Below are 21,511 nucleotides of genomic sequence, written 5' to 3' on the forward strand. Positions count from 1 at the left end.
GGCTTGCTTCTGAACTTGCTCTGACAATCAGAAGTTGTTTTTGTTTTGTTTTGTTTTTTTAAAACGTGAAGTTTGTCAGCACATCGCCCACAGTGCGTGTTAATGCTTCTTTCTGCTTTATTTTCCATGAAGGCCACGGATTTTCCTGCTTGCCCTCCTGAGGGTAGTCACCAGCCTTACAGCTGACTCACCGTTCTCAAGTCAATTTGCAGAAATGATGATTGTCCCACATTTTAGAAATTGCAGAAGGGTAGGGCAGGTTGTGGGATCCCTCGGTTCAGCGCAGCTGCCATTGACAAAAAGCAGCGGGTATCCTGTTACATCGACTGGTTTGGAGTCTCTCTTTTATCTCCTTTTTGCTGGGGAACAAAGAGAACGGCGCACTTTGTATTCTTCGCTCAAGTGCTTTCATTTTTTCATACAGAAACGGAGCGTAACTTAATAGTTAGTTACTAAACCAACATGCAATTGCTTGAAAATGAGATATTTCTGTGGAAATGAGGACTGGTTATAGAGGGTGCATGCAGCAGGATTTGCAATGTCAATTTTGTAGTTACAAGTGAGAGAAGGAGAATTCTGTGTGCTAAAGAAGCTGCAGTGTTCTGAAACCAGGCGCGTTTGGGGCTTGTTTCTGTGATCTGAACCCTGTTGCTGGATTCCTACGTGTTGAGTCTTTGAGACTCAGCCCATATGGATAAAACTTAAAAGATTATGATTTTATCTTGTTTAGTAGAAAATAGATACATAGATAAGCACTGTGAGTAAGAACACACTCATCTTTATATACTTGTAAGCAATTATGGAAGGCAGGTTAATATTTTAAAAGGGCTTGTAAACCGTGCTTGTAGTAAAGTGCACGTGTAAGAGAAGGATTTTGCGTCTGCTTTCTTATTAAAGAAAGAGCAATCTCCTTTATAGCTCAGATTTTCCATCTGATTTTGCCAACAGTACAGTCAAAAATCTCTATTCTTCATCGCTATGATAAAAGCTAGAATGAAACTGATCTTAGAAGCTGGACAAAAGAGCATCTGAAATCCTTCCTGGTTAAAACTTCAAGTTCTTCATCAATGAGTATACGTCACGAGAAAAAAATCTGCAAATCACCAAAGAGGCAACTGAAGCTGTACACCCGAGCTGTTTAAAAAAGCAAATTCCCAGCGCAGGCTCCCTCTCTGTGAAACGCGTGTGTTGTGACAGCTCAGGAGATTAGTTCTTCTGCGTGCTGGCATTCTGCTCCGCTGAGTTTACATGGATGTTGAAGAGCAGGTTTTCCCGTGTTGGGAAAAGGCTGTGTGCCAGAGCACACTCTGCTAGTGGAAAAAATCATTGCGAGTTTAATAGTCAGTGGAAGCACAAAATGAAGTTACAAAGCCGTTTTCTTGACACCATTTTTGGCCTGCCTCAAGACCTATTGATTACTTGAAATACTTTCAGTAAGGAGGATACCGGAGCTGTTGTTTCAACCTATCTGTTGTATTCCCACATTAAAATTTCTCTGGCTTGTTTTTCTAGAAGCCTTATGCACTAATTTTTGCTAGAAGACTTTTTAATAACTTCATTTTCTGCGACTTGGCAAAGGACAATTGTTTTCAAAATTACTCACAGGGAAAAGAAAAGCCATATTCTCATTTTAATATTCTGGGAACGTATCCTCCTGCAGCTTACATGCTTTAGTTTTGTATCTTTTTAAAGCTGAAATAGTTGAAAAGGAGTTCTGTTTTTCTGCTTGAGATGACATATAATTCACTGTCAGATGCTTTATTTTGATTCTGCTCTGTGCTAAAACTGGATGACACAGCAGCTATAATTAACTCTTCCATCAGTCTCCTATTCACAGAGTGTAAAACCTTTGACTTGCTTTTGAGTTATTATATCCACGTTGCTTCAATTGGAAAAGCGATGAGGCTTTCCCTAAAGAAAGGGGAATTGTTCTTGTTGCCTTTTTTTTTTTTTTTTTTTGCCTTTCTAAAAACAGAATCAGGAAATAGTGAATTTCTTTTCTGGAATGTCTCAGAAAGTCTTGACTTGCTTAGGGACACGTATTCCTGAAACACCCGGGGGAAGTGGAAATTATCAGCAAGATCCTTGTTTCCCGAAGTTGCATGGAATTCCAGCTCTTGCAGAATTTATCACCCTTTTAGACTGCTGTTCCATTGCTTGGAGGTCTTATGGTGTTACCCGGAGATTATATTTTTTTCCCCAGTGGAACGCTGTGATTTTAACAGTATGTTCCATATTTGAAACATCCTCATTAAAAAAAACCCTAAAAATAGCCGGTTTTTGTAAAAGCACTGCTTAAATAGAAATTCAGTGCTGCCTCTTAAAAGATACAATCTTAGCAAAGCAGAATATTTAAAACGCTTTAGGAAGCACGTAGTTGATCATAATACCAAGCATCAAGACATGAGAAAGGAAGGTAAGAATGTGCTCAGGGCAGAGTCTTGCTGCAGCCCTAAAATCTGATTTTAGCCATCCCCGGGGGCATGGTAAACCACATGGTGCTGCTCTCAGCTTGGGAATTATTTTCAGCTTCTCCCCACACACATTTTCTGACTGTATTTGTGTATTGAAAGAACTTTCTCGACTTTTTGCTGATTTATTTCATAGTAGGAAGCGATTGGTGGTGTTACCCCTTGGGAGTACTGAAGGACTGTTCACATGGGGCCGGGTTTGTCCTGTTCCCGACGTGCTGTAGAGAAGAACTTGAGTTTAGTGAGGAATTGAGGTGATGCAGCTTTGCCAGAGTTAGCAGAAAGGTGGGAGGCAGAAGGAATGGGATAAACGGGCAAAAGATGGGAGAGTGAATTGCAGCGTGCCTCACTTTTAGTAATTAAATAGTTTATTAACGAAGAGGACGTGCAAGCAGGTTGCACACATGCAGGTGAGGTAAAAATAAAGGCAGTTTAGTAACTTAGAAAGAAAAGCTGTGAGAGGGCGTGTTGGTGGTAGGAAATTCAGAGCTGAGAAACACAAGGGGCTGTAGACGGGAAGGGGAAACGTTATTAGATATGAACTGGGAGATTGGGTGGTGCAGGGCATGGAGCAGAGCCTGCCTGGGAAGAGGAGGGCAGGAGGAAGGGCTCGCCTTTTCATTCCTTTTCTGGCATGGCTTTATTTTCTCTCCTTTCCCAAAGCGACGTTGAACTTCCTCCTCCGGGGACGGAGGAGTAGGAGGAGAGTGTGTGGGAAAGGCACCAACGTGTGAAGTGGCTGGATGTCAACTGGACGGGAGGGTTGTAATGAGGGGGTGAGGCTGGGAGGAGAGTTTCTCATGTTTATTATTACTTCTGTATTTTTTGACCATTTTGGTTAGGTTTGTTTTGGTCTGGTGTGTTTTTATATCCTCCTCCGATTGTTTGTAAGTATTTTGGGACAGAGATTATTGCTCTCTCTTCTGTGCCTCCAAATAAAATGGGGACGGAGCCCAGGGGCTTTTACTAATGTGCCACAGGTCTTGTTACACTAAGATCTTCAGAAAGAAAACCAGTTTTCTGGAATGTTTGAAGAAAAATTACTCTGTCACTGCTAACCAGGCGTTATATAAACTGTGCACTCCTGAAAAAGGAGTATAGTAGAAGAGGTCACAAAATCAAATAATGAAAATTACTAGGAGCCTGAAATGGTTTCCCTGAGAAAAGAATAGAAAAAATTAAATGGTTTAATGCAAAGAGGGAATATAAGCAGCCTATCAAATAATTTAAGATAAGAAAAAGATAAACATGCTTATCATTTTTCTGGTATGCTGTGGAGAGGAACAGAAAAATGTAATGGAGAGCAGCAAATTTAGAAATGACAGGGTTATTTTTGTACGTGGCAGATCTCCCCCCTCTAGCCTCCAAGTTAAAATTCCAGCGGAATTTTTTAGAAGGCTGCTTGTGTAATGGAGAATGAGAGTCTCCAGGGTTATGTCAGACAAAATTATTTTTAGCGATGTTATAAGCCCTTGTGCCTCGGGGAAGAAATCAGCCACTGAAGAAGATGACGTGTCCCCACTGGGCAAGCTTTACTAACATTATTCTCTGGGTTTCTTACTCTCCTGTGAAGCCTCTAACGATCTGCACCGTCAAGAGTCGGTGGACTAGATTGACTCCCTGTATGATCTAATATGCACATCCTGTTCTGCCGTAATTATTGTTTATAAAAGATGTTCTTGGGTCTGAATTCTTGATACCCTGAAGTTGGCTGTTGAGCCTGTAAACAGCATTTGCCAGTCCGTACACATCTGCTCAGGTTATTCTCCAGCAGTTGACCAAAAAAACTTGCTGTGATTTTCTTGCATGAGATTTTTATATCATCAGAGGTATGGATCTTTTTTTAAAGATATGCAAGAGGCAATAAGGAGAACTCTACGACCGACTCTGGGATTGACAGCAACACCTGAGAGTGCGATAATATTTATTTCTTGTACGGGAGAGCAATGGGAAGAATTTCTAGGCTCTGGCAGACCTGTGTACCCTGTCTGTATTTCTCCAGTATTCCCACACAGCTCCTAAGCTGCTACAACGTTGTATTACAATTAATTAAATCTCCACCATTGTCACGGGCTGTAACAGGATCTGTCTGACATTCTACCCATTTTCTGTTCCCTGACTGTCTCCTCTGAGGGCTTTGTAGGAGAATATTTGTAGAATGACTCTAAATTCCTGGTTATGACTGGGCTGTGTTACAGGAAGAGGATTTTCTGCATCAGGCGAAGGAGAGAGGGATGCCTGTAGACGAGCAAAAACTCTGAAATTTTGCTTTTTAAATAAAATACCCGTGTCCTCCAGTCGCTTTGCGTCTCCATGCACTCATCTGTCATTTTCTTAATGCTGTTTATAGCAGTGACTCCAGCAGCAGCTCGAGCGACGAGTCCCCGGCACGGTCAGTTCAGTCGACAGCCGTCCCAGCGCCCGCATCCCAGCTGCTTCCATCTCTGGAGAAAGATGAACCCCGGAAAAGTTTTGGGATCAAGGTTCAAAATCTTCCAGTGCGCTCAACAGGTAAATTCACTTGGGAAAGTGAAACAGGGGAAGAAAGGAATAGGAGGCAGGTTAGGGACTGGCTAAATCACACAGCAGCCTTTGAGGGCAGGATTCCCTCTGTTTCTGCCTGGGTTCTCGTGTGACAGTGGGAAAATTGCTTAATTAGTGACCATCTGTGAGGAATCCTGCAGGTCCCTAGCTGAGTCCCTGGGTTCAAGCGCTTACAGCTACCGGAGCTGGTGCTTTGAAACAGTAACGTGGATTTCCCCAGGGAAAAACCTGAAGCATCTCAAATTTTTCACTTAAAACTTGGGACCTTTTATTCTCACCGTGCCTCAGTTTCTTTTTTGTATAATACAAGAACTTGAGAGTTTTCTTTTGCAGTGTTGAGCGCTGTAAAACACCCTTGAGCGTGTTTGTAATGGCATTGCATGTTGCGTGGTAAATACCGCAGGAAACCACGCGCTGAGGAGTGCAGATGGTCACTCTGTTCCCTGTGCTGACTGCAAGAGAGATGAGAGATCCCACAAAAAAAAATATATTAACCTTGTGAGCAGCATACCTTACAATGTTAATATTATTTCTATTGATTTTATTTCTGTAATATTCCTTGAAGTGACACAACACCGAGGTAAATATCCCCCAGATCCCAGGTAGGCTGTGTTGTCTTGAGTCAGATTGTGCAAAATCTGATGAATCCTGTCTCATTATCTTCCTGAGTTGACTGAACTCCATGCTGTGTAACTTCGATCTCTATTCCAGGTGCCTCATCCCAGTTTTGGAAAACTGCTCTATGCAGTATCTGTGTGGGATTAGTACTGAAGAAACACAGTTTATTTTTTTCTTCATCTTGAATTGGTTGTCTCTTAGAAGTAGTCACCATCCACTGCCAGCTTTAGTGATGTAAAACCCCGTGTGTCTAGTTTCTTGGGATTAAAAATCCAGGCAAAGAGAAGGATCAGCCAGAAGCTTTTGACATTGGCAAAATTAACACCCGGAATTAAAAAGGCAGTTGTGTGAACACTGAGATTCAGGTTAAACTGGGTGAAGTCACATTTCGGAAGGAAGATGAGATTTCTTCATGTCTTCTATGGTGCTACTAAGTTGGTAAAAAATATGTTTTTATAGTATTAATGTTTACTTGTTTGTTTAGATACAAGCCTTAAAGATGGACTTTTCCACGAATTCAAGAAGTACGGAAAGGTGACGTCGGTGCAGATTCACGGGGCTTCTGAGGAACGGTATGGACTGGTGTTCTTCCGACAGCAGGAGGACCAGGAAAAAGCACTAAATGCCTCAAAAGGAAAACTTTTCTTTGGCATGCAGATTGAAGTCACGGCCTGGATAGGACCAGGTAAGGTCCATGCCCTTGAACCGAATGCGTGACCAGTCTGGGCATATCTACAGGCTGTTGCAAAGAGGCAGCATAGGAGGAGGAAATGTTAAAACTGCTTTTCTGCAGAAACATAATTTAAAGAAACTGGGAAATAGGCCAGAATAAATTCCAGAGCAAGGAGAATGGATGCTCTTAGGTCAAACAGGGAGAGAGTTCCAGTCTTAAACCTCAGAGAAGGAGAACCTGCCATCCCCTCAAACAGCGGGATCTGCTGGCTGCTGGGAGAAACAATCTCATCTTCCACATCTCAGCAGAGCAGAAGCCAGTGGGTGGTGTAATCATAGCACCGAGTCCTCACAGGCTTGTTTTTTCTGCTTTTAATTAAAGCAGCTAACGATGGCTGCATTTTTGAGGCTAGGGCAGCATAGCCCGAATGACCAACCAGTGAGAACTACAGCACTGAGCACGTGGTTCTCAGTCTGTACTTCAGCTGCTTGTTTAAAAATTTGTGAAAACAAACTTCTTCCGTGTGCTGTTCCCCGAGCACAGTGCAGCCTTATTTGAACTCAAGTATTCAGGCATTAATGCTTGTTAAAAGGATACATTTCTAGAGAAGTGGTTGGAAAATGCCACTACCTTTCACCCGAGGATGCACAAATTCCTAGCACTTGCCCAGTGGTGTGATGCAGGGATTTCAGATTGCACATAAATACCAACTCTGAAGTGTAGTGCTGGGTATTTTTGTCAGACGTTGGTTACTCTCGTTCAGATCGTGTCTGCTCGTCAGGAAGTAGACTTGAACAAACAAATCAACATGAACTGAACCCACATGAGAAACGCCTCCGTGCATTACAAACTTCTTCTTCTCTTTTGCTTCTAGAAACAGAAAGCGAGAATGAATTTCGTCCTTTGGATGAAAGGATAGATGAGTTTCACCCAAAAGCAACGAGAACTCTCTTCATCGGCAACCTGGAGAAAACCACCACCTACCACGACCTTCGCAACATCTTCCAGCGCTTTGGTGGGATTGTGGTATGTGAATTCTCTGTGTTAGGGTGTCGTTGCCCGTTCTTTCCGTACAGACCTGTAAAATGCTGTGAGCACTGGTAAATCATAGCATCAGAGTGGCTGCAGAAAAGCCTGACTATGTAGCTGGGATGTTATTTTCATGTTGAATCATTACAGCTCTGTGAAGTCTCGATTTCCTGTTGATTTCTGAAACATGAAAGGGTTTAGTTGCTGCATGTGGAAGTAGCCATCAGCTGTCCCGGTCCATGCCGTAGGGCAGAAGAGGCGCGGGGCAGATGGATTAGCGATGACACACAGGGGATTTGGGTTTTCAGCTGAGCAGGCGGATGTGGATGAGACAGAGCAGCAGTCGTACCCCTCTTCTCTTCTCATGCCCCTTTCTATCCAGTCCTATCAATATTGCATTTAAGAGAAATTTCGCAGAAAAATAAAGTAACTATCCACGGTCAGTTTAATTAATGGAATCTGGACTTCATCAGCGATAGTTTGTTTCATATGCTGGCTGTACAATATTTTTCTAGGAGCTGTGGCTGCTGATGAACATGCTGTGCCTTATTCATTCTGCTCTGAAATGCTTCTGTAACCATTGCGGGGGTATCAGTCACGCATACCATGAACCCCATACATACTTCCCCCCAACAAGAAGGGGAGATGTGCTTCCGTATGCGATGTGGATAAACAGAAAATTCACATTTGATGATGTCTGGCAGCTCTCGTTCATTTAGCCTCCACTGCATCCTTGGCATCAGCACAGATTTGTGAATTCACGCGGTGTCTGCGGCTTAAACCCTTTCCTAACGTTAGGCCAGCAGCGCTGTCCTGATAAAGATGCTTATCAGCAGCAGTGCGCTGTCTTGTAAATTGGCTTTTCTGTGAAATAGTGCTGTCTTGTCAACGTTATTAATTGGGTGGAATTCGGCAGCGCTGCTGCCTTGCACAATTTCCATGAAAACTTACAAGCTCAGGTGCGAAAGGGACCAGCTTTATAACCTTTCTGGTGGGTAATGAGCAAAATAATGATATTTTATTTGCCTGTCAGTAGGAATTGCTTGCCCAGGCTGAGTGGTCAAGTATAATTTGCCACGGTTGCAGCAGTCCTACTTCAGACTCTCGGAAGTGTAGTCCTCTATTAGTATTCCACTTAAATCATTAGGCCAGGGCTATAGAAGTCTAATAGTTGTGTAAATCTCCCTGTTTACTTCTGTTTTCCCAGATAAAGAGCTCTTGGGTGAGACCGTATCGAACTACCGCCTTGTCCCTAAATTTATTAACCATGAAATTAGTCTGTCCTGGATGTTGGAACGTTTGTGCTTAAAATTCGTGTGCTGGCATTGGCATGTAGCTCCCAGAGGAAACTTGTGCTATTTAAACAAATAAAACAAAACATTCCACCTTCTATTTTCAGCTCGGAATGAATCATAATATCATGAGTTTGTTCGGAGGCTTTCGGTACATTTGCCAGTACTAGTGCTGAGCTTGAATGTTAACCAAATGTCAACTCCAAGCTTGCTGAGTTTTTAACATTGATTAGAATCAGCCTTTGTGAGGCTTTCGGAGCTTTCTCGTGACTGCACTTTTGAATGGGCCTCTGGTGGCTCGGGATCAAATGCCAGCAGCGATAGAAGTTGAAAATCTTTTTTTTGCCTTTGCCATGTCAGTGCCAAGTCAGTTCAGGAGCCGAGTCCGGCATCGCTTTCTGTTTCTAGGAACAGGATGGATCATGTTTGTTTGGAAAAGAAACCCCGCGTGCCTCTTGGCTCGGAAATGAGGATCGGAGCAGGTTGTTTTCTCTTGAGCCTTTGCGAGCGAAAAATTAATCCATGGTTCTTTGATTCTGAGTTGTCACTTCTTGACATAATATTAACAAACGAAAGCTACTGTTTGTTGATCAGGTCAGGCTTGCTTCTGCAGGGTTGAATTTTAAATCTGCAGCGTGAAGAGCTTTCCCTGCGTCAGTAAGGATTTGATTTTGCCATTGAATGAGATACAACAAGAACAGTGAAGTTTTTAAGCGCCTACTATTGTTTAAATCCTCTCTCTGAAGAAAATATTAATTAAAGAGAGCTTGCTGGGCCATGTGTCTCAAAAAAATTCCACTTGGATCTAATGGACACTGTTGAGTGTCCTTTCCGCCTGTTGCTGACTGGCGCTCGTTCTGTTTTGTGTTTTTCCCCAGGATATCGACATTAAGAAGGTGAACGGTGTTCCTCAGTATGCATTCCTGAGCGAGTGTGTGCAAAGCAATTAAGAAAATGGACGGGGAATATCTTGGAAATAACCGGCTCAAGGTAAAGAAATCTTCCTGTGGACTGTATCCTTCTCCTCGTTACTTCCATTTCCAGCATCGTAGGATATTTTGCAGCAGCTTAGTTTATGGAAGATGTTTTTTAGTGCATAGATCAGATTAGATGCTTTCGACCACCACCATCATTGAGATGAATCAGCACTTTTGGTGGCTGTCTCAGCAAGGAGCCCCAGGATTGAGCAGACTGACGTTCCCTGGCCTCGAAGGCTGTGCTGGGAAGCTGTGCTGGCACCGATGATAAACAGAGACTGTCAGTCCCCAGAGATGTCACCCTGTCACTGTTCAGATGCATTCCAATTGTAGAAGAACCAAATGTTGTCAAACACTGTTATTTGTTTAAGCACGCAGAATTATTTTCATTAATTGCCATTTGATTTTTGTCTTGCTTGCACCTGCGCGAGATGCTAATTTTAGAAAATCCGTACAAACGACTAGCTTTCTTCAAATAACTCATTAATTAGGCGTGCTCTGTTCGGTTGGTTGAAACGCCTGTGAATTGTACTGATGGAAGTTTTGCCCTTTTGTGTTCAGCTGGGTTTTGGAAAGAGCATGCCTACAAACTGCGTGTGGTTAGATGGTCTTTCTACAAACGTTACGGATCAGTATTTAACTCGACATTTCTGCCGATACGGGCCTGTGGTAAAGGTAGGTGGGAGGCTTTGGTGTGTGGTTTGACGTTGTTACTGTCTTCCTCTCTTCCCATCCTGTCCTTTCAACCCCCACTGTCCAGGGCTTTATAGCTCAGGTAGAGAAATTCTCTCTGGGGTGGAATTTGGCCAACAGGGCTCTGCAGCTTTGCATCCTGTTGATCCAATCGAGCAGTCGCTTCTGGTGTTTTGAAAACCAAAAAAAGATTTGAAATGAGCCGAGATAATGAGTATTGCAAACCGTTTGTTGCTCTTGTGCAGTACAGTCTCTCCCCAACCAAATTTCTTTGTAAGGCTGACACTGGAGGAACAGCAGTCTAATTACGTAGTAACGCTCATGCATGCTAATTACATAATTAGACATAACTCTAATTTTTTTTTCCCATCAGACCAAAAAAAAAAAAAAGACTTTTTAAAAGCAGTTAGGATAGTCACGCTGACAAAATTATGTGAAAGAAGTCACTGATGGCGCAACATACCCATATCCCAAGGTGGGAGCGTGTTACCTGCCCCGCCGTGGGTCAGCACTAGAGATTTACGCATGTGCTTAAGATTAAGCGTGTGAGTTGTCCCGTATATTTCTGTTGGACATTGATGTGCTTAAAATTAAGCAACGTGTGTAAGTCTTTGCAGGACCAGGGTCTTGCCTCCTTCAAGGATTTTTGTGGGTTTGTGTTGCAGCTTTGACATTCTTTATTGTAGTTGTTGTTGCTTGAATAATACGTTTATCTTGCTAAAGGAAGCTAATATTTGGAAATTGGGCATTCAGCAATTGGCGAGTGGTACTGCAGACTGTGATTACAGAAATTGTTTCCATTTTGGGATTAAATGTTCCCTTTACCTTTTTTCCCCCCTAAAACACATTGGAAATTTTTCAAAAATCTGAAAGTAAACAGAGAGAAACGACAAAAGTCAGTCACTAAAGAAAAAGAAAAATTTAAAAGTAAAATACAGAAAAACAAAATAAAGGCATAATATACCTCAAGCCACAATATCCACAATTCAAAGCAGTCCCGTGTCCTTTTATTGTCTCTTCATTACGATATGCCTCATCAGAAAAGCCTGGAAATTTACCTTGCTAAAAATTATTTCTTTACTGGTATCCTCATGACTTAGGATTTTGTTGGGACTGACATTAAGTCCTGTGGATGAGGCTCTTATTTGGTTTTTGTTTTGTTTTTTTGTTTTTTACAGGTGGTGTTTGACCGCTTAAAAGGCATGGCCCTGGTTCTCTACAATGAGATTGAATATGCACAAGCAGCTGTAAAAGAGACCAAGGGGAGGAAAATCGGTGGGAATAAAATTAAGGTGTGCAGAATGACCTCCAAAATAAACAAAAATAATAAAAAAAAAGAGAAACAAATTGTATTGAGGCCTTACCCCTTAAATGCTGGCATTTGCAGACTGCCAGTCAAAAGGAATACTTAGTGGGACACACAGGTCCCAGATATCGAAGGCTGAAACTAATTTTTTTTTATTCTCGGCTTACCAAGACGTTAGGGTATCTGGAACTGTTACTTATAAAGCCTTTTCCAGTATTCTGCCGTTTGTTTCGCTGAACTTGTCTCTCTAAGCTCCTGAGTGTTGGTGTCCGTGTTAGTACCTCATTTACCCGAATCCAAGGCAAACTTTGGTCCGGTTCCGTGTTGGAAAGGTGAAATCTGAGGGGGTGGGTTCCTCTGGGATGACACAAGGCTGTGTTTCAGCTGCTCCGCGCCGATGGCCAGGCTCTCGACGTGGCCAAGGTGATCGCGGTGGTTTGCAGTCATCGGGTACGGCAACCCAAGTGTGCAGTCTGCTCTTGTGATGGCAGCTCCTTCCTTGTAACAGATTTTTTAAAATATTAAAAAAATTATAAAGTACTTTAAAAAAGAGTAAGTACTTTTTCTTGGAGCAACACTTAACATTTAGAGGGATGTCTTGGATTTGGGTGAACGTGGTAATACCTGTCACGACTGTCCCATCAGTTCCACTAATTGGGGTGTAAGGTGGCAGACAACCCTCTGGATTATCTTCCTCCTCCTCCTTTCTCCTCTCCTCAATAATGGGTGATGATTTCCAGCATGATCTCTCATCTGGTGTGTTAACGTAGCTGCTCCACGCCTGGTGGGGCTAGGAGTTGGATATACCGAAGTTTTTAAACACGTTAAATAACCTTTTCTACGCAATAAAATGTGCAGTCATTTAAAAGTTTCATATCTTGTGTTTGTGGGTCTTGCTGCTTAGCAACTTCCGAATGAGCAACACCCAGAATGCATGTGTGTCTGTGCTCCACTGCTGTGGTTATACAAATACCTAGGCTGAGTTTTATAAATAAGAAGGAACTAGAATGTTAAAAAATTGCATTATGTGGAACACATGTAGTTAAATCCTTTCTCATCCTTAATTTTTGTGCATTAGCTATGCCATTAGTTTCTTAATAATGCCACCCTTGGCTAGAAAACACCAATTCTTCGATCAGTTAGAACAGGGAGCTGCAATTCAGGAGGCTTGGTTCCTTTCCCGTCCCTGCTCTTGCTGTATAACCCCGGGCAAATAACGTGGAGTCTGAAAGAGATGAATAGCAACACTGACCTGCTGCAGCACTGCGTTGAGATAAAAGGGACTTTGGAACTGTAATTGGGGTTGCCGTATTAAAAATGTCAATACCACGCTAATAATGTGTGTTTTTCCTGCTGGTTCACTGAACAGAAGCCTCTGGTCTTGCAGCTACAACAAAATCCCCCAGTAAGGAGGTAGTTCTATCGCTCCACGCAGCTCCACTGAGTTAGGAGAGAGAGGTTTTATTCCTGGGGATGCGTGGGGCCGGTCCTGAGAAACGTTTGACTTCAGTTCTACTCCCATCTTCAGACCCCCAGCAGCCAGTGAAATGTTGTCAAAATGGGATCTTTCTCTCCCTGAACGTGATTTTTCCTTTTATTTTTCAGGTGGACTTTGCAAATCGAGAAAGTCAGTTGGCATTTTATCATTCCATGGAGAAAACGGGTCAAGACATCAGAGACTTTTATGAAATGCTGGCAGAAAGAAGGCATGTATCTATAGTAGCTTTATTACAGTCTTTTACTTTTCCAGCATCATCTTAAGTACGGTTGAACTTCCTTCATGCCGTAATTATTAAGCAAAATCAGTTTTGTTCCTCTCAACTTTACCCTTTATTTTATTAACAACATTTTGTCGTATTTTCATGTCATTTATCTTTTCAATTTATTTTTTTTTTAAACAAACGTAGGTGGTCAGGCTTCAGCTGTGCAGCTGAAAGCAGACAGGATATCACACATCTGAAGAGTAGTCGGTTACTGAAATTCGTACTTAGGTGGAGGTTTCGGCTATCTGCACGATCTATATGTTTAGTATCTGGTTACTGTGGTGGGTCACCAGGACACAGTTGTGAGTCATCTGTCATTTCTTAGGAATGCAAAGAATAGCTTCCCTGTCACGCCTCCCTGTGCCCTCGAGAGAAATGGGGATGTTCATGGGTGTATATATAGTCTGAGAAACTGCTGCTGCTCAGCTGTCGAGCAGAGGGTAAAATTCCATCTTCCACCTACCCCTTTTCAACAGTTAACTCGATAGAATAAGAAAATACGAGTGAGGCTGCAGGGGGTTTGGGTTGTTTTTTTGCTATTTGACATAAAAAATGTGTTCTGTGTTGATGTCCTTCTGCAGCATCTGTCGTGACGGTGTCTGGCTGTTCTGCACATGCTGCAGAGGCTCGTGTTCCCCCTGCACCGCCACTTATCTCCGCAGACCCTGCCTGCGAGCAGCCTGGCACAGAAACACTCCTCATTTTGTGGTTTTTTTTTTTCCTCCAACGGCTGAATAAACATCCATGTTTTTATTACTGATGACTGCAGTGAAGGCAGAAAAGCAGAGCGTTTTCTTTTTGTGTGGGTGCATTTTTATTACCTTCAGAGGCTGGCTTAATTGTCAGGGCTCTGGTTTACATCTGAGTAAGCCCAGCATGAAGCTGATTGTACCTGCGCGCTAGAGAAATTTAATGGTTTTTGCAGCAAAATAGAGTGGTCTGACATATATGCAAAATTGCCAGATTGAAAAGCGAGGAAGGTTTGGAAATTGGCAATCAGGATTTGCATAATGGAAATAAATGTGTGTGTTCCCCCGTGCTTGCCAGATGTTGTGATGTGCCAGCAAGCAGTCAGGAATAATTTCCTCTGAGCTACACCAAATTCAGAAAAGTGCATTATCGGGTGTCTTTTAACGCACAGGAGTCAGCTGGGCTTGTCTTCGCCGTGAAATAATTCTGAGTAGAACACTGATTTCTGGAACAACGTGATCCTTGGGTACACGTTCGTCTTCTTTTGTCATTATGCTCACACAGTCATTACGAGATACTCAGGAATAATGAATCACGGAGTGATTGAGCGAGCTCTGCAGTGAGTCTTGTCACTCTGCATCTTCCAGTCCTCCTCTGAGCTCCTCCTGGCAGCTCACGGTCCCCTGCAGTGACGCCAAGATCTGCACTGACCAGGTTCTCTTAGGTTGTAGTTGCAGCCAGTCGAAATAGGACCTTAAAAGCAAAAAAACCCACAAAAAACCCCCCGAACAAAACCAGAATTAATTTTTTGAACTTCACAGCCGCTTTTCACAACATCGCACTTCACTTGCAGAATGAGGGTTTTGCCTTCCATGTTTTGTTTCTTTGTGTTCTTTTCCAATTTTGTACATTTCTTAAAAAGGTGGAACCTGCCAGCTTTTAACCTAAAACATGAACTGTGAAGCCAAATAAATGTGTGTGAAACAGTGTGCAGAACGCTCTGTAACAGTGGAGAATTGGAGCACCAGCTCTGTGCCACTCTTCTGCCCAAGAGGCACGTTCAGTGTCAGAAATGGCTCGTTTTTGCCGTTTGGAGGTTTTGAGATGATAACGCTAACAGCGGGGCTTGTTTTGCCGAGTGCTTCACATGAATTCACCTGCTCTCATGAACAACCTGATTTTTTTTTTCTGTGTTGACTTGTAAATAGGCAATGTCAGCGTGTCACACGCAGCGAAAGAGCTGATTTTGGAATGAAATGATCGCTTACAGGGGTTAGCATTTTTAAATAAATCTTACGACCCATTTACTACTTGGTAATGCAGAGGTTCCATCCATGGGTTTTTACTTGACTCGTGTTTTCAGAGGTAGGTTTCAGGTTCTGGAGATGGGGTGGTCTTCGCCATGACAGACTGCACTTGGGTGCACAGGTGCTGTGAAGGTTTTACCTTTATTTAATGCAATAATTTGGCAAAAAAGAAGCAGTGAGGATGGTGAAAAGATACTTGGCAGAGCTGTCATGAAATGACCAATTAACTGCATACAGTATTTGGTAAGCCAACAAAGTGTTTAATCCACCGCGCGATGATCCGTTGTTGTTAAATCTCTGTAGGCAGCTGTGTACAGTTGCCTTGATGTGCGTACAAAGAAATGATCATTAAATGATTCCCTACATAGCGAGGAACATGGTAATGCAGTACGTTGGTTGGGAAGGAAAACTGACCCATTTATTCTTATATTTAGCAGAGATGAACGAAGAGGATCTTACGAATACGCACCTGATCGTACTTACTACGAGACCGTTCGGACTCCAGGGACGTATCCTGAAGATCCTCGGCGAGAATACCCAGCTCGAGGCAGAGAATTTTACGCCGAGTGGGATCCTTACCAAGGAGACTACTACGACCCACGCTACTACGACGACCCACGCGAATACAGGGATTACAGGGGCGATCCGTACGAGCAAGACATCCGGGAGTACAGCTACAGGCAACGGGAGAGAGAGAGGGAGAGGGAACGGTTCGAGTCCGATCGGGACAGAGATCACGAACGGAGACCGATTGAACGCAGCCAGAGTCCGACGCACTCCAGGCGTCCCCAGAGCCCTGGAGCGTCTCCTTCCCAGTCGGAAAGGCTGCAGAGCGATTCAGAGAGGAGGATTTACAGCAGGTCATCAGATCGCAGCGGCAGCTGCAGCTCTCTGTCTCCTCCACGATATGACAAGCTCGACAAAGCCCGCGTGGAACGTTATGCAAAAAATGAAAAAACAGAGAAAGAGCGTGCTTTTGAGCAGGAGAGAGTCGACAAGGAGAAACGCTTGGTGAGAAAAGAAAAGCCGGAAAAATTAGAAAAGGAGAAAACTGATAAGCAAAAACGAAAAGCAAAAATTCATTCGCCCAGCTCTCAGTCTTCGGAAACGGATCAAGAAAATGAGAGAGAGCCCAGCCCTGAAAAACTGAAGGGCAACAGTAAACAAAGTAAAGAGAGAGGTGACAAAGAGGGGACAGCTAAAAACCGCCTGGAACTAATGCCCTGTGTTGTGCTGACCCGAGTAAAAGAAAAGGAAGGGAAAGTTATCGATCAGCCTGCTTTGGAGAAACTGAGAGCAAAGCTTGATAATGACACTATGAAGTCCCCGCTTCTTGAACAAAAAACACAGACATCTCAGGCTGAGCAAACCAAGTCCGATCAGTCTAAACTGGAACCCGTCAGAACCAAGGTACAGAAGGAGAAAGCCCTCGCCAGTCACGTAGAGGTGGTGGATAAGGAGGGAAAACTGAAACCCAAAAAGCACTTGAAGACAGAGCAAACTTCCGAGGGGGCCAACGCAGTAGATTTAGACAAATTGGAAGCTCGTAAAAGACGTTTTGCCGATGCAAATCTGAAGCCTGAGAGGCAAAAACTGGAAGTGAAAAGAAGCAGCCAAGATGAGGAAGATGGACGCATGGCTTTGAAAAAGCAGCTTGACGCAACGGCTTCGTCTCGAGAAGCGACAATGTTAAGGGAAGGTGAATTGGAGAGAAAACCCCTGAGGAAGGAGTTGCTTAAAAGGGAATCTAAAAAACTCAAACTGGAAAGACTTATTCCTGTTACTAGTCCCAAAGAAATTCAGGAGACTCTTAACGTTGGTGGGGTTGGCGGACGTCCCAACCTGGATCTGCAGGCGAGGCTGATGGAGGCAGCCGATGAACCGGTGGAAGTTCAGGAGCTCTCTTCTAAAAAACTGAACCCAGTAAAACCCCAGCATAAACCGGTACAGCTACTAGATGACCAAGGAACAGAGAGAGAGGACGCACGAAAGAATTATTCTGGTCTTCCTGAAGACACACCTGACCATAAACTTGGCCAAGAGAAACCTCAGTCGACAGATACAGAGGAGAAAATCGGCATCGACATCGACCACACACAAAGCTACAGGAAACAGATGGAGCAAAGTCGCAGGCTAAAACAGCAGCTGGAAATGGAGATCGCGAAGTCTGAGAAGTTTGGCAGTCCAAAGAAAGATGTGGATGAATATGAAAGACGGAGCTTGGTCCACGAGGTGGGGAAACCTCCGCAAGACGTCACCGATGACTCTCCACCAAGTAAAAGGAAAAAGACTGACCAGTTTGACTTTGAAATTAGCACTAAACGAGAAAGAAACTACAGGAGTTCTCGTCAGGTGAGTGAGGACTCCGAAAGGACATCTTGTTCCCCTAGTATCAGACACTTCCCTTTCCATGAAGATGACGACACGCTCGATTCTCCGAGGCTAATGCCGTTAAAGGAAACCAAAGAGTCACCTAAAATAGAAGAAAAGGGTCTTTCGTACTCCAACATGACTGTGAGGGAGGACTCGCTGAAATTTAATCCTCACGATTCCAGCAGAAGGGAGCAGATGGCTGAAATGGCTAAAATAAAACTCTCTGTACTGAGTTCGGAAGATGACTCGAGTAGGTGGGAAACACAAGTGAAGCAGGAGCCTGGCAGGGTTGATATCAGCTTTCCCAGCAGCATCGTCAAACGAGACAGCATACGCAAGCGCTCTGTCCGAGACCTGGAACCCGGGGAGGTGCCTTCGGACTCGGATGATGACGGTGAAAACAAACCCCATTCCCCGAAAGCCTCATCCTTGTTAGAGAGTTCCCGGTTATCTTTTTTATTAAGGGACAGAGAAGAAAAGTTACGTGAAAGAGAGGAAAGACTGTCAAGTTCCTTAGAAAGAAACAAATTTTACTCTTTTGCATTGGACAAGACAATCACCCCAGACACCAAGGCCTTGCTTGAAAGAGCTAAGTCTCTCTCTTCCTCCAGAGAAGAAAACTGGTCCTTTCTAGATTGGGATTCGAGATTTGCTAGTTTCAGAAACAATAAAGACAAAGAAAAGGTTGACTCGGCTCCAAGACCTATTCCATCTTGGTATATGAAAAAGAAAAAAATCAGGACTGATTCAGAAGGTGGAAAACTGGATGATAAGAAAGAAGATCATAAAGAGGAGGAACAGGAGAGACAGGAACTGTTTGCTTCACGGTTTTTGCATAGTTCAATCTTTGAACAGGACTCCAAGCGCCTGCAGCATTTAGAGAGAAAAGACGACGATCTCGACTTCATTTCTGGTAGATTGTATGGGAGACAGTCTTCCTCCGACGGGACTAACAGCGCGGCCGATCTGGTGCAAGAACCGGTGGTTCTCTTCCACAGTAGATTTATTGAACTAACGCGAATGCAGCAGAAAGAAAAGGAGAAAGATCAGAAACCGAAAGAAGTGGAAAAACAGGAAGATAAAGAAAACCGGCCGAAAACACCAGAAACAGTTCCTGATAATAAAGAACCAGAACATAAAACTTCCTCAGCAGTTGGTCCCTCTTCAGTCACTGTCCTGCCACAGGAACCAGCGCCGGTTGCTTCTGAGAAGGTGGCAAACGAAAAGGTCGTGGTGGAAACAGCTTCTGTAAAAGAAGAAAAACCATCTGAACCTGCTTCTGTAGCAGAGGAACAAAAACCTTTTCCTGAACTTGCTGCTCCTGTCAAAATCGAACCACCTGAGCAAACCGAACCCCCACCAGTCGTAGAGGCGAGTAAAGAAGTTGTTGCTACAACCCTGCCACCAGAGGAAGACGCTGTAGCAACGGAGCATCCTTCATACTTGGATACCAAGCCCCCTACTCCCGGAGCTTCGTTTTCCAAAGCGGATATCGGCGTAGATCCAGAGCCTGAAGGTGCCCCGTTGATTCCAGCTCTGCCCAAGCTGGTTCAGAAGTCCGATGAGGCTGCCGAGCCTAAAGAAGAAAATCCTCCACCTTCTGCCAACACTGATGCTACTGCGAGTCAAAAGGTGGAGGCGGCTGCTGAGGTCCTGCCACCCGTTTCCGACAATGATATGGAAGTTGAACCTCCGGTTGTTGTAAAAGATAAAAAGTCCTACAAGAGCAAACGCTCCAAGACTCCCGTGCAATCGGCTGCAGCTAATGTGATGGAAAAGCCCGTCACGAGGAAGAGTGAAAGAATTGACCGGGAAAAACTCAAAAGGTCAAGCTCTCCCCGTGGGGAGATGCAGAAACTTTCTGAACTGAAAGTGGAAGCGGAGAAGGTTTTAAGGAACGCTGCTAAATCCCCTAGCTCTGCTGCGGAGCCGGAAAACGTGGAGCCAAGCTTGCCAATAGGCCGGACAAGGCGCAGAAACGTAAGGTCAGTCTACGCTACCACAGGGGACAATGAAGGCCCATCTCCGGTGAAGGACTCAGTGGAGGTCACTAGATCCACCAGGAAGAGAGGGGAAAAGGAACCGCAGGAAACGACAACCACCGTTCCTACCACCCCGAGGAGGGGACGACCTCCGAAAACCCGCCGTAAGCCGGAGGAGGAGATCTCTCCGATAAAGACAGAACCGGTACAGCAAGAGGTGGAGGAGGCTGAAACGAAAGATGCTGTGGAAGCTCCTAAACCTGCAGAAGGTTGGAGATCTCCTAGATCCCAGAAGCTGACACATGGTCACTCATCAGCTGCTACCAGCCAACCGGGGAAGAAAGGGAAGAACGAACCGAAAGCCGATGCTTCGGCTGAATCTGAAGATGCCGCTGAAAGAAGCGGTCAGGAATCGAGCGTCAGTGACAACAGCAATAAAACAAAAGCCAGTGAGAAAGATCCGACAGTGAGTGAGCCGAAACGTGATAGGAAAGAACTGGATGTGGAGAAAAACCAGTTAGAAATCCCCACGGTTGAGATCATTGAGAAGAAACCAGCACCAGAAAAGGTTACGAAATCCAAAAGGGGAAGATATAAAAATACCAAAACCGTTGTAGATAAAGCATCTGTGTGTCTCAAAAATGTCGAAATACGCCTCAATGTGGATGAAGTCAAGGGCGCCTTGCGGCCGACGGAGGAGGAGGCAGAGCCGGTGGCGGTGTCGCCAGCCAAAATGAAGAGCCCTCCAAAAGAGGACATCTTGCCACCCCATTTTGTTAAGAATGAGGTCGAAGATTCATTCCCAGAAATGGAAAAAGAAGTGATACGGGAACCAAAGCAGTCTCCCGAAGCTGCCCAGTTAGCAAAACAGATCGAGCTCGAGCAGGCTGTGGAGAATATCGCAAAACTCACCGAAACTCCTCCATCCATCACTGCCTACAAAGAGGCACCGGCAGACGTGCCTGAAGTTCGTCAGGAGGATGAAGGAGATAAACCCGCGCATCAGGCTAGTGAAACAGAGCTGGCAGCAGCCATCGGCTCCATCATCAATGATATTTCTGGGGAGACGGAAAGCTTTCCCGCGCCCCCAACGTATCCCGCTGAATCAGAAGCGGAAATCCCAGCAGAGCCCTTGGCGTTACCGTCGCCTCGGGAGGAGATGGAGCCCGAGACGGATCAGGCCGTGAATAATATCCTAGAAGCTGAGGCTGCCGTCGAGCCAAGTTCCCAGCTCTGCCCTGTCAGCGGTAGAGACGGAAAGCAAGGAGACTGAAGTCAGCTTCAGCGAATCTTCTAACTCTGCGCAGGAGGCAGAGACCTTGCAGGAGGCTGAAGTTGCTCGGAAGGAAAAAGGTCGTCAGAAAACCACGCGGCAGAGGCGCAAAAAGAGTGTGGGCAGGAAGGGCGACGCCACTGAAGTCAACACCTTCGAGCCGGAGAGGGTGCAGAGCAAGTCACCCCCCGCCAACGAAGTAAAGGCAAAACCCGAAGAAGCCTCAAAGGAGGAAAAGCAAACTAAAATCACTGCTCAGGCATCCATGGAGCCGAGCGCTTCTGACGCCAGCAAGGCTGCAGCTGCTGACATTGTCGTGGCTGTGCGTGAAACCGTCGCCGAGAGCAGCACCTCTCCGAAAGCGCCCGCTCCGGCTCCTCTGGACCTGGCTTCCCCACCGGTTTCCCTCGACGAGGGGAGTCAGAGCGGGTTCAAGATCCGATCGCCTATGGAGAACGCACCCATCACACCACCGAGTGCCCCGAACGCAGCCCTTCCTGCCGTCCCTTCGGCAGCAGCG

General features: G+C 44.6%; 1 protein-coding gene across 1 annotated transcript in view; it reads left to right on the forward strand.

Moving 5' to 3' along the window:
* Window positions 1-4,821: 4,821 nt before the first annotated feature.
* The window catches only part of LOC104467802 (msx2-interacting protein-like), a gene marked incomplete at both ends in the record, with an annotated part of 19,863 nt that continues 3,173 nt past the window's right edge, over window positions 4,822-21,511 (forward strand). The window contains 10 exon segments of the mRNA XM_010081711.1: window positions 4,822-4,982; window positions 6,118-6,318; window positions 7,181-7,332; window positions 9,506-9,552; window positions 9,554-9,617; window positions 10,166-10,279; window positions 11,476-11,589; window positions 13,209-13,309; window positions 15,801-20,948; window positions 20,950-21,467. Of these exon segments, the coding sequence (XP_010080013.1) occupies window positions 4,822-4,982; window positions 6,118-6,318; window positions 7,181-7,332; window positions 9,506-9,552; window positions 9,554-9,617; window positions 10,166-10,279; window positions 11,476-11,589; window positions 13,209-13,309; window positions 15,801-20,948; window positions 20,950-21,467 (6,620 nt within the window).

The sequence above is a fragment of the Pterocles gutturalis genome, unplaced genomic scaffold (genome assembly GCF_000699245.1).
Source record: "Pterocles gutturalis isolate BGI_N339 unplaced genomic scaffold, ASM69924v1 scaffold46379, whole genome shotgun sequence".
NCBI lineage: Eukaryota > Metazoa > Chordata > Aves > Pterocliformes > Pteroclidae > Pterocles > Pterocles gutturalis.